Genomic DNA, 13797 nt, shown 5'->3' with positions numbered 1-13797 from the left:
TTTTTTTCATGTTCGGATTAATGTATTTTTCCTTTTTTCAACAGCATGTCATGATGATGTAGTTAAGATTGTGAATCTAGCGTGCAAATATAACCTTTGTATCATACCAATTGGTGGTAGGTATTGTGCCTTTTAAATTTTAATGTGATGTAAAGTTGTTCTGTTTTAAATATTTGTGTATTCCCACTGAAAATAAGTATTCTTATAGTTATGATATGGTTATCCTGAAAAATTGGCTTATGCTGCTCATTTCTGTTCTCAGTAGATCTACCTAAACTGTTTGAGATATGATTTACCCTAGTTCATGGCTTCTTTCCCATATGGATTCTAATTGAAGCTCTGACTTACTGCCTAAATAGGAAAATGTACCTTCTTTAAGTAATTACTTTCTAACCTTTATCTTAATGGAGAGAATATTATTTTTTCAAAGACTAACTGTACCCAACATAAATCTTTGAGGAGGGATATGCATATGTAAAAGATCAACCAGGATAGTGATGACCAAATGAATAGTATCTTTTAATACTGAAAATTAACATTATTTTACATTTTAAAGCAAATTTAATCTCTTTTGATCATTCATCAACCATATTGTTTTAACAACTTCCACAAGCCAAAGGAGATTGCCTTCACTGACTGAATTGGCATTCAGTTCAGTTCAGTTCAGTCGCTCAGTTGTGTCTGACTCTTTGCGACCCCATGAATCTCAGCACGCCACGCCTCCCTGTCCATCACCAACTCCCAGAGTTCACTCAGACTCACGTCCATCGAGTCGGTGATGCCATCCAGCCATTAATGGAATAGAAATGGGACCCCTACACGTCATAAGTTCCAGACACCTTTTTCAGCTGATACTTCCTGTTGAATTCATGAACAAAAGGCTTTACAGTGCCATTTTTAATGAAATAGTTTTCTGATTTCAAATGACTTTGACAAGAAATAGTGGTCACTGGTCATAGCCATGTTCTTAATATTATCATACCTTGAAAAGTTAAGCTGAACCTTGGAGGTAAGCACCCCCTATAATTCTTCCCTGTGTCAAGGTGACTTCCATGTGTATTCTGTCCAAAACATATGAAAGTACCTATTAAAATATATTCTGCTATATGATTATACAGATCTGGTTAAGAATTGAGAATACTATATTGTTCTATACTGTTATCAAGAAAGCATTTTTCCTTTGACAACAAATGTTAAGGAATATATTCTAATTTATTGAGGTCTTTTTGTATGGAAATATAAGATAGTATTTTAAATGATAAGTGAATCTCATAAATATGATAGAAAGAAGATAATGGTGTGTCTAGTTGTATAGGATGGGTATTTTTTTCTTTTATGCTGTCTCTCCACAGTAATCATTAGCTTAGAACTTCTCTAATTATGTTTTTGGAGTTCCACAAATTGTTAGGGGCTTCACTTGAATGTGCCTAAGGCATGGAGCCATGTCCCCTTGCTTTCAGCTCCATATTTCTTCATTTTGGCACGCACCATAAAATAAAGGTGAGTTTACTTTTAGTGTGTTAGTATTTGCCAATTACATTTTGCAAAGTAGAAATAGGTATTTTTCCTAGTGGGCCTATCTGTATACTTTGTATAAGGGATTTGCCCTAGATATGTAACTAAAAAATAATGTTTAAGCATAGTTATTATCTTCTATTTTGGCAGGAGGAACAAGTGTTTCGTATGGCCTGATGTGTCCTGCAGATGAGACAAGAACAATTATTTCTTTAGACACTTCACAAATGGTATATGATAACATAAGATGTGTTTGAAGATAGTGTTTGGTTTTAAAAGTTTTCTTTATGGCTCAATCTTAGTTGTTTTTAAAAAGGTATATTGTCCATTTTGTTTAAAATTCTTTTCATCATTTTATCTTTGTTTTCAGATCCCTAAAAGCTAAGTTCACTCTTACTTAGTAATATACCTTGATGAATTCTACCAAATTAACTGATAATTTGAGAAGCATGGATTGAAATTGTGATACAATAGATGACCTGCTTTGTATTATTAAAAAAAAGTAATATTAGTTAATGTTAATTTGAGTCATCAAAACTTACTTGTTTCCCAAATTTTTACTAATGCTATTGCACTTTGCTTTTGGAAGAACAGAGGGGCTAATTAATTTTAAGATTAACTTAAAATTAGTAAAGTGAAGTGAATTGACGTCTCTCAGTCGTGTCCCACTCTTTGCAACCCCACAGACTGTAGCCTACCAGGCTCTTCTGTCCATGGGATTTTCCAGGCAAGGATACTGGAGTGGGTTGCCATTTAAAGGAACTATTAATTTTAGGATTATTGTTTGAAATTTTGGTTCATTATGGTCTAAGAGTTGGCCCTTATGCTACTTTAAAGTTTTAGTTTGGGTATGAACTTGATCTTCATATAGTCAACAGTATTCCTGCTTCTATAATCCTTTATTATAATAAAAACTTTAATATTTATGATTTTATTGAAATTTTTAAGCATCAAAGTTGAGAGAATAATATTTCTAGTCTCTAAATAATTATTTACATTTGTCATATTGACTTTATCTTTTTTCCTCTACTATTTTTAAAGCAAATCCTGATGGCATACTACTTTACACCAAATGTTTCTGTGTATTTCTTTTAAAAAAGACATTTTCTTACTATGTTATCACTTCTGACAAAATTAAAAGTAAATCCTTATGTCATTTAGTATCCAGTCCACATTTGTTTTCCAGTTATCTCAAAACTGTCTTTATTTATAGTTCATTGTATGAATAGGCATTCAGACAAGGCCCACGTTAGCTTTTGGTGGTTTCTTTTAGTCTCCTTTAATTTGAAACCGTCTTCCTCCTTTTATGAGTGTCTATGTTTTAAACCAACTCCTGTGCAGTATACTGCCTATGTCACTAACTCTGTGATGTTGTGTAGTCAGGGACAAGTGGAGCTTTCTAGTATGGGTACTACTACTTAATTTCTATCTTGTCACTTGCTGCTTAGAGTTAGGAAGTTGTATTTCCTGAGAAAGTGTCTGTTCATGGAGATGAGACTTCTTTCTTCTTTTGCAACAGAATCGTATCCTCTGGGTTGATGAAAACAATCTGACAGCTCATGTAGAGGCTGGCATAACAGGACAAGAATTGGAAAGACAGGTATGTTATTTAAGATTTTCAAAACTGCTGTGTGTCCCCTCTGTTAAAAAAGTACCTTTCACAGTATATTCACTGAGATTTTTCAGTTTCTGCTGTGAGTCAGGTATCGAACTGGATGCTGTGAACTCCATAGTGAATAAGACACCCATCTCTTACCCTTGGAAAGCTTATATTATGACAGAAAATTAGGTAAAAAGACAATATAACTCAATAGTTCAGTTCAGATCAGTCGCTCAGTCATGTCCGACTCTTTGCTACCCCATGAATTGCAGCATGCCAGGCCTCCCTGTCCATCACCAACTCCCAGAGTTCACCCAGACTCATGTCCATTGAGTCGGTGATGCCATCCAGCCATCTCATCTTCTGTCATCCCCTTCTCCTCCTGTCCCCAATCCCTCCCAGCATCAGAGTCTTTTCCGATGAGTCAACTCTTCGCATGAGGTAACCAAAGTACTAGAGTTTCAGCTTTAGCATCATTCCTTCCAAACAACACCCAGGTCTGATCTTCTTTAGGATGGACTGGTTGGATCTCCTTGCAGTCCAAGGGACTCTCAAGAGTCTTCTCCAACACCACAGTTCAAAAGCATCAGTTCTTCGGCGCTCAGCTTTCTTTACAGTCCAGCTCTCACATCCATACATGACCACTGGAAAAACCATAGCCTTGACTAGATGGACCTTTGTTGGCAAAGCAATGTCTCTGGTTTTCAATATGCTATCTAGGTTGGTCATAACTTTCCTTCCAAGGAGTAAGTGTCTTTTAATTTCATGGCTGCAGTCACCGTCCGCTGTGATTTTGGAGCCCAAAAAAATAAAGTCTGCCACTGTTTCCACTGTTTCCCCATCTATTTGCTGTGAAGTGATGGGACCAGATGCCATGATCTTCGTTTTCTGAATGTTGAGCTTTAAGCCAACTTTTTCACTCTCCACTTTCACTTTCATCAAGAGGCTTTTTAGTTCCTCTTCACTTTCTGCCATAAGGGTGGTGTCATCTGCATATCTGAGGTTATTGATATTTCTCCCAGCAATCTTGATTCCAGCTTGTGCTTCTTCCAGCCCAGTGTTTCTCATGATGTACTCTGCATAGAAGTTAAATAAGCAGGGTGGCAATATACAGCCTTGACATACTGTTTTTCCTATTTGGAACCAGTCTGTTGTTCCATGTCCAGTTTTAACTGTTAAGGCTCATCAAATGATGTTCAAAAGGGAGTTGAAGACAGTATCATAGAGAGCTTGGCATTTAAAATGAAACTTCAGGATAAATCAGAGTGAAAAGGAAATATGGGGGTGGAGAGAACAATCCAGTCAGAGGAAGCAGCATGTGTGGAAGGTTTATAGGCAGCTGTTGCTTGAGGGGATCTGCAGGTAGCTGAGTACGGCTGAGATGTAGGCTGTGTATATTGGAGAATACATATTCTTGGTGTTTGTATTCTGGATGAGTATACATATAGTTGGGCTTCCCTAGTGGTTCTGCTGGTAAAGAATCTGCCTACAATGCAGGAGACCTGGGTTTGATCCCTGGGTTGGGAAGATCCCCTGGAGAAGGGAAAGGCTACCCACTCTAGTATTCTGGCCTGGAGAATTCCATGGACTATACAGTCCATGGGGTCGCAAAGAGTCGGACACGACTGAGTGACTTTCACTTTCTTTCGTACATTTAGTAGTGGTAGAGGATGAAGCAGGTCAATACAAAGAGGTTAGATCATAAAGTTTGAACTTTACCTTTGTACTTAGATAGTTCTTGTATGCTACTGTGTGGAGGATGGATGGACACATAAAGGCAGATAAAGTGGCTGCTGCAATAATTTGGGCAAGGGCTGATAGTGACTTGAAATAAAGTAGTAAAAATGGAGCAAAATAGAGTACGTTGGACATAGAATTTTCAGAAATTAATAAATTTGATCAATTGGTTGGTTTTGCTAGTCATTGAAATTTTCAGTGAATAATTTTACTGAAAACCGCTTACTTATGTCATGAATGAGTGAAACTCTTAGAGCCCTTAAATACTTTGGGGATCCTAATGAATTTTAGGAAACTTGAGGTTTTCTTCATGGAGTCTAAGCAGGTCATTATTAAAATGTATTGGTTCCTTCAGCCCTTTAAAATCTGGTCAAGATAATTGTAACTCAGCTTTTGCAAACAAAATTAAAAAGTCCAATTTGCTAATGATGAACTGAATGTTTTGTTCAGTTTGGAATACAGAGACCCCCTCCTTCCTGTCTTTTAAAGAACATGGAGATGTGACATGCTTGTTGAACTTCTCTTTATTATCTTTTTCCTTATTTCATAGTAAAGAGTTGAAGGCAGTTGGTGTGTGTGTGTGTGTGTGTGTGTGTGTGCATGTGCTCAGTCATGTTTGACTCTTTGCGACACTATCGACTGTAGCCTGCCAGGCTCCTCTGACCATGGGATTATCCCAGTAAGAATACTGGAGTGGGTTGTCCAGTGATCAATTATGGATGAAAGGCTTTGAAAAAAATTATTAAACTTTTCTTTTTCTTTTTTTTAATTTAATGCACTAAGGTACAGAGAACTAGATAAAATTGAATGTATTCATTGAGGCATTAAAGATCTTCAGTAAGTCAAGGTTTTATAAATTCAAGGTAATTAGATTTGTTAATTATTATACTTTATAATTAACTTCATGGGTTGAATAATAGCATTTAATGAAAAAACCTGTAAAAAGACCTGTTTCGTTTTCTGTTGCTCTGAGAGGCATTATCAACACAGCAGTTTTGTGTTTTTTTTTTATAACAAAGTCTGGCCTTTCATGTCTATAATTTTATATCCTTTATTTCAGCATTTGATGTAGTATTTTAACCTTTCCAAGATTTTTTGTAAAGGTTAGAATTAAAATTCAAGGAACATATTTCCTTGAAATTTAAATGACATTTTACTAGACTAGGAACTTTTAATATTTTACTTACTAGTTCATTTCCTTAAATGCCAACATAGAACATTTCTTTTTGCCTCTGGTAGACTTTAAAATAGTTTCTACAGCTGTATTGATCCTAGTTCAGGTTCTTCCTCACTTATGCTTCTGTATCCTTCAGTTTCTTCTTCAGCTGAGGTAACTGACTTAAAATTTGCTGCTTTTTCATTCTAAAAGTTTTTAAATGACACAAATATAGTAGTTGGGTAGCATAGATTTTCATCTTTTTAACTTGTAAATTACATTGATTTTAATATGTGTGAAATTTAAGGGAGGTCACTAAATGTCGGTTATGGGTTTGGGAATTTGTTTCTACATTTATTAATTCTTTGGCTACTTAATTTTACTAGTTAGTAGTCTGGGGATATATGATTTAGGATTTTCCCCACCTCTGATGCATTTGTCTATGCCTCAGTTTCTTTATCTATAAAATGGAAATAATGATTCCTGTTTCATAAAGTTTTTGTTGAGATGAAATAAATTAATAAAGTGCTTAGAACTTTTATTTATTTCACTAATTTTTACTGAGTACTGTTTGCTTCATTCAGTTCATTCAAGGATAGCTGATTTTAAATATTCCTTCTATATGCCAAACTCCAATATTTGTATCATCTCAGACTTCTTTCTTGAATTCTAGACTTGCATATCCACTTGCTTAGTTGATATCTCCACTTGTATATGTAATAGACATTTTAAACTCAATATTTTAAAAATTGAATTTCAGTTTTCCCTCCACAATTTGTTTATTCTGTAGCCTTCTCAATCCCAGTTGGTGATAGTTCAATTCTTTGGGCAGCTTGAGCTAAAATCTTGAGTCATTTTCTTTTATTTTGTTTTATAATAGTTTCATTGAGATATAATTGTCACACAGTAAATTGCAGTCATTTAAAATGTGCAACTTGATAAGGTTTGGTATATGACTACAAGCATGAAACCATTCCTGCAATCAAGATGTAGAACACATTCACCAGCCAACCCCAAAAGTTTCCTTTTGACCTCTTTATATTTCTCTCCATCTCATCTTTACTATATCCCTGTCAGTCTCTGATATGCTTTTTGTTACTGTAGGTTTGTTTAAATATCCTATAATTTTATTAAAATCAAAGCACATATCCTGTTTTTTTACAGGGGTGGGGTGTAAAAACCTCAATAAAACTGTTTAAATTTTTTAAAGTAAATAAAGGCATACAGATTGGAAAGGAAGAAGTAAAATTGTCTTTATTCACAAAGGACATGATCATCTATGTAGTAAATCTAATGGGAGCTAAAACTTTTAGAACTAGTTAGTAAATTTAGTAAGATTGCTAGATATAAAAGCTATACACACAAATCAGTTTTATTTCTGTATACTAATAAAAAATCAGAAATTGAAAACTTTTAAAATACCACTTATATTATAAAATACATATATAATACTTAAGGGAAAATCTATTAAAAATATGAAATACTGGGACTTCTCTGGTGGTCCAATGGTTAAAACTCCATGCTCCCAACACAGGGAGCTGGGATTCGATCCCTGGTCACACAAGTAGATTCCAAATGCTGCAGTGAAGATTGAAGACCAGGCATGATGCAGCTAAGACCCAGAGCAGTCAAATAAATATATTAAACATTTTTTAAAAGATATGAAACACTAAAAACCACAAGACCCAGCTGAGAGAAATAAACAGACCTAAAATAAACCTAAAGCTATACCATATTCATGGGTCAGAAGATTGAGTATTATTATTGGTTCTCCCCAAATTGATGTATAGAATTGATGCAATCCCCATCAAAATCCCAAGAGACTTTTTTTTTAAGAAATTGATAAGGTGATTATAAATTCCATATGAAAATACAAAGAACCTAGAACAAAAAATAGAGTTTTTTATATTAGTAGTGGATTTTGGATTTTGTCAGATGCTTTTTTTATGTCTTGAGGTGGAAGATGAGGTGATTTGAGGCCTTTCTTTTTTTTAAATATAATTTTAAAAATTTATTTTATTTATTTATTTTTGACTGTGCTGGGTCTTTGTTGCTTTGCATGAGCTTTCTCTAGTTAATGGCAAGCAGGGCTACTGTTTGTTGGGGTGTGCCAGCTTCTCACTGTGGTGACTTTTCCTGTTGCGGAGCAAAGGCTCCAGGTGTGTGGGCTTCAGTCGTTTCAGCACACAGGCCCAGTAGCTGCAGCTCACCGGCCCTAGAGCATAGCGAACTTAAGTAGTTGCAGCACGTGGGTTTTGTAGTCGTGACTCGGTTCTGAAGCATGGGCTTAGTAGTTGTGGCGGTTGGGCTTAATTGCCTCATGGCACATAGACTCTTCCCAGACTAGAGATGGAACCTGTGTCCCTGCATTGGCAGGCAGCTTCTTACCCACGGTGCCGCCAGAGAAGTCTGAGGCCTTTCTTCTTAATATAGGTTTTCAGTACTATAAATTTCTCCCAACTACTGCTTTAGTGGTATTCCACAGATTTTGATATGTTTTCTCATTTTCATTCATTTCAAAATATTTTCTACTGCCCTTTTGATTTTTTCTTTGACCCATAGGTACTCCCGTGTTGTTGTTTAGTTTCCAGTTATTGGGGGATTTTTTTTCAAACATCTTTCTGTTACTGATTTCTCTGTTAATTCTCTTGTATTCAGAAAACATTCTTTATATGACTTAAAGCATATCAAATTAATTGATACTTGTTTTATGGCCTACAACATGGTCTACCTTGTAAATATTCCATGAACACTTGAAAATAATTTGTCTTCTGCTGCTGTTGGTTGGAGTAGTCTTTAAAGTCAAATTGATTTATAGTGTTGTTTAGGTCTTCTGTATTAAAAATTTTTTCTTTTGACTACTTGTTATATCAGGTATTGACAAGGAAATGATAACGTCCAGTTATTATTGCAGATCTATTTTTTCTTGCAGTTCTATCAGTTTCACTTCATGTATTTTAAAGCTTTGTTATTGGGAGAATAAATGCTTGGGATCCTTATAGCTTTTTGACTAGTGAACAGTTTTGTTGTTATGAAATTACTTGAAATTACTTTGCTTCTTTCTGATGGTATTTTTTGCTCTGAAGTCTACTTTATCTGATGTTAAAACAGCCATTCCAGTTTTCACTGTTGTTGGCATGGTATATATTTTTCCTTTTTCCATTTTTAAACTTTTTACTAATTTATATCTTTATATTTAAAGTGCTTTTCTTGTAAGTAGCTAACAGTTGGTTTTTCCTTTTTATCTAACCTGACAGTCTCTATCTTTTAATTGCAGTGGTTAGACCATTTACTGTCATTGTGGTTTATTGATATGCTTCAGTGTAAGTCTGTCATCTTGCCATTTGTTTTTTATCTTACCTACGTGTTTTTTCTCCTTTTCCACTTTTTACTGCCTTTTTTCGGATTGAATTTTGTATAATGATACCATTTTATCTTTTTTGTTATTTTAAGGATTGTTTCAGGTTTTATAGTATATATCTTTAACTTAAAACAGTCCACTTTAAGGTGGTAATATAATACTTAGAGTTTAGCATAAAACACATAGAATATTATGTTTCTTATCTCTATGCTATTGTCACATGTTCTACTTTAATTTTTACTGAAATAGTAAGTCATCACCTATTTAAACAATAAGAAAGCATCTTTTATATTTACCCATCTAGTTACCCTTCGTTGTTTTGTTTTTTGTCGCTTAGTCACATCCAACTCTTGCAACCCCATGGACTGTAGCCTGTCAGGTCCTCTTTCCATGGGTTTTCCCAGGCAACTCATTGGAGTTAGTTGCCATTTCCTTTTCCAAGGGATCTTCTCAATCCAGGGATCGAATCCATATCTGCTTCATTGGCAGGCGGGATCTTTACCACTGAGCCACCAGGGAAGTCCCTAGTTACCCTCTGTGATGCCTTTAATTCAATCTGGTGATTCTTTCTTTCTGCTTGAAGAACTTGTTGTAAATATTTATATCTTTAGTGTGGGTCTGCTGTTGATGAATTTTTCTACATTTGTCTGAAAATATCTTTGTTTTCATTTTTTTTAAACACCCTATATTTTTAGAGCAATTTTAGGTTTAAAACAAAATTGAGAGGGGGGTACAGAGATTTCCTATATGCCTGTGTCCCTGTGCATGCCTAGCCTCCCCCAATATCAACATCACTCACAAGAATGGTAGATTTCTTTTTTTTTGAAATCTCAGAATTTATTCAAGTTGTAATTGGAAGTTTGTACCTTTTGACCACTATTGACACATTTCCCCCACCCTGTCATCCCATGATAACTACCAGTCTATGCTCTATTTCTTTGAGTTCCGCTTTTTTAGATTCCCCTTATAAATGATACAGTGACATCCTACATTGGCACATCATAATTACAGAAAGTCCTTAGTTTATTTTAGGGTTCGCTCATGGTGCTGTCCATTTGTGGGTTTGGACAGATGTTTAAATAATTGTTGAGTACCCATCATTATAATATCACTCAGTATTTTCACTGCCCTACATTCTCTGTACTCTCCCTATTTATTTTCCACCCCCAACCCCTCACCTCTGGCAACCATTGATCTTTTCTTTTTTTTTTTAATATTTATTTGCTTAATTCTTTGGCTGTGCCGGGGCTTAGCTGTAGCACGTGGGATGTTCAGTACTCATTTGTTACAGCCTTGTGGCTTCTTTAGTTGCGGCATGTGAACTCTTGGATGCAGCACCTGGGATTAGTTCCCTGACCAAGAATCAAACCCAACGCCCCCTGCGTTGGGAGCCCAGAGTCTTAGTCCCTGAACCACCAGGGAAGTCATCCACTGATTTTCTTGTTTCCTTAGTTTTGCCTTTTCCAGAATGTCGTACAGTTGGAATCATAGAATATGTGGCCTTTTCACATTGGCTTCTTTCACTTAGTAATATATGTTTCCTCCATGTCTTTTCATGGCTTGATAGCTTTTTTCTTCTCAGCACTAAATAATATTCAGTTATTTGAATGTTCCATAGTTTATCCATTCACCTACTGAAAGATATCTTGATTGCTTCCAAGTTTTGGCACTTAGGAATAAAGCTGCTTTAAACATTTGTGTGCAGGTTTTTATGAGGACATAAGTTTTCAACTCCTTTGACTAAATAGATGAAGTATGATTGCTAGAGTATATTTAGTTTTGTAAGAAATTGTCAGTCTTCTAAAGTAGCTGTACCATTTGCAGTCCCACCAGTACTGAGAGTTTCTGCTGTCACATATCCTCTCCATCATCTGGTATTGTCAGCATTCTGATTTGGGGCCATTCATTTGAAGTTGTAGTGGTATCTTGTTGTTTTAATTGGTATTTCTCTGATGACATATGATGTGGAACATCTTTTCATGTGATTATTTGCTATTTTCAGTGAAATGTCTGTTCAGATCTTCGGTCTATTGTTTAATTGGATTTTTTCTTGTTTAGTTTCAAGAGTTCTGTGTGTGTGTGTGTGTGTGTGTATTTGTTACCTTCAGAAAAGTTGAAAGACAGTAGTCTTTTGAGAGTAAATAATATGGAGTAGGAAATGGTATCCCACTCCAGTGTTCTTGTGTAAAAAGTTCCAGGTAAGAGGAGACTGGCAGGCTACAGTCTGTGGGGTCACATAGGGTCAAGACATGACTGAGCACAGCACAGTATGAATATAGATTGTTGGGATATGAATAAAGATTGTTGGGGAGTTAGGGAAGTATATTGGTCTGATAATCTTGATTTTAACGTTCAGTTTTGTATTTAAGCTACTTATTTACGAGTGGTTATTTACCTCTTAAAATTAAATTAACATATTAAATGTTTAGTGAAAAATTCTATTATTTAATAATGTCTTTTTAAATCTTGTTTTCTAGCAACAGAATTAGACATGATAAATAATTTGCATTGCTTATCTGCAGAAGCTAACAAATTATATTTAGCCTACTCGACTTTCAAAATTTGGATTATAACTTGCATACGATACTTAAATACACAGTTATAAACACAACTGACATATTCTACATCTCTGCATGGCTTACTTGAAAAATAGAAACAGTTGCTTAATTGGATGACTATCAAAATGGTCAACACAGATTGATGGGCTTGAGTGCAGTAGACAGTGGGTATGCAGATGGTGGTGTCTGTAGCGTTCGACATGAGATGGCTGAGCCTTTAAAATGATTTTAGTGGAATGGCTTTGGTGTTGTTGCAGTAAAGGGCATCCATTCAACCTCAGGTGCTGTGCAGATGGCAAAGCCAAGCTAATATAGAAAAATGAGAAACAAGTGACTATTTAATGTACAGGAATGCATGATCTGCATCACAAATAAATGATGGTATTACATGCAGGAAACCTAGCCAGATGGCTGTACATTAAAACACATGACTCCTTGAGAGATTTAAGTACAGGCAATTTGCTCAGATTTTCTGCAGGCCTGCTGCAGATTATATTAGGATAGGGAAAATAAGAGATTAAGTGCTTTATTTATTGAAAGTATTCAGGTGAAGTCGGCACTTATTTAAGTATAATCTGAGGTCTATAAGAATTTAAATTGTCTCTTTGTTGGAATAAAAAATAAGAAGGGTAGTTGTCTTTTAAATGAAAGATTGTAAGGAGTATGATTGCCTGGTGAGCCTGTGGAAAATACAACTGCCTCTTGGTTCATAGTTTTCAGTTTTGCGAAGTTTTCCACTAGGCAAAAGCTAAAAATATTTTTGGACAAGTATGATAAAATGTTTCTTTATCTATTTAGGTTTTAATGAGTCTAGATAGCAAAGACATATGGAAATTCTAATGTGAAAAGAATTAATGTGTTGAGTGCTATGCAAAATGGGGCCATTTTCACTGGTAAAATATTACATTTTTGTTTTTCAGCTTAAAGAAAGTGGTTATTGTACAGGTCATGAACCAGATTCCCTGGAATTCAGCACTGTGGGAGGATGGGTATCTACTCGAGCGTCAGGCATGAAGAAGAATATCTATGGCAATATTGAGGACTTGGTAAATTTTTTCTCATTACTATATAATAATTGATTGGTCAATAGAGATTATTATAAAGTTGTTAAGCTGTTAAAAATTGAGTTGAAGAGTCCCCTCAAAAGTATACCCCTTTTGATTATAATAACATTGACTATGCATTATAATCCAAACAGTTAAAAGACACAACTGTGGTCATTTAAGAATGCTTCTTTTTGAGTGAATGATATCTAAGCTTTGTAGATGTTTTATCTGACTTATAAATACATATAAATTTTATTTTTCAAGACTTAGAGCCTGAGTCTTCAACTCTACCAAGATTTTAGTCTATTTAGTTAGGTGGTCTGTCATTATTATTCTTTGGCCTTATGAGATATTTATTTTACTGAAAAAAAGTTTCTGTGTAGAATTAAAGAACCCAGTGGAAAATGTTCTAGTTAGTGTAATGTTTTATGTACATATCACTTTTTTTTTCACTGACCTGGTGTTATTACTCTTGAGAGTGTGTGATAGGCATCCTGGCTAGGCATTCAGTATCATTTGTTCCATTTGTAGTTTTTACAGTGATTAATTGTGTGACCTTGTGCAAATTGTTTCACCTTTCTAAACTTCAATTTCCTATGGTATAAAATAGAATGATGTTATTTGTTGTGTAGAATTGCTATGAGGAATAAAGGACATAAAATGAAAACTCTTAGTGGAATCCCTGGTATGTAATAGGTACTTCATTCATGTTAGTTCCCTTTGTCGTCAATATTTTGATAACAATTTGAAAGATAATTTTTGAGACTATTAATGTGGTGTTCCTAACATTATTCTTAGAGCTGTTTAGCTTTGTTTTTCAACTC

General features: G+C 35.0%; 1 protein-coding gene across 7 annotated transcripts in view; it reads left to right on the top strand.

Moving 5' to 3' along the window:
• Positions 1-13797, top strand: part of AGPS (alkylglycerone phosphate synthase) — a 139561-nt gene that overhangs the window by 47539 nt on the left and 78225 nt on the right. For all 7 annotated transcript variants that reach the window (XR_009491137.1, XR_009491136.1, XR_009491139.1 and 4 more), the window contains 4 exon segments: positions 45-116; positions 1666-1745; positions 3035-3115; positions 12848-12973. Coding sequence is in view for 4 of the 7 variants with exons in the window: in XM_059876460.1 (XP_059732443.1) it covers positions 45-116; positions 1666-1745; positions 3035-3115; positions 12848-12973 (359 nt within the window). In the remaining 3 variants the exon portion in view is untranslated.

The sequence above is a fragment of the Bos taurus genome, chromosome 2, assembly GCF_002263795.3.
Source record: "Bos taurus isolate L1 Dominette 01449 registration number 42190680 breed Hereford chromosome 2, ARS-UCD2.0, whole genome shotgun sequence".
Classification (NCBI taxonomy): Eukaryota; Metazoa; Chordata; class Mammalia; order Artiodactyla; family Bovidae; genus Bos; species Bos taurus.
Note: the sequence above shows the minus strand (reverse complement) of the source record. Positions and strands in the feature narration are given on the sequence as shown.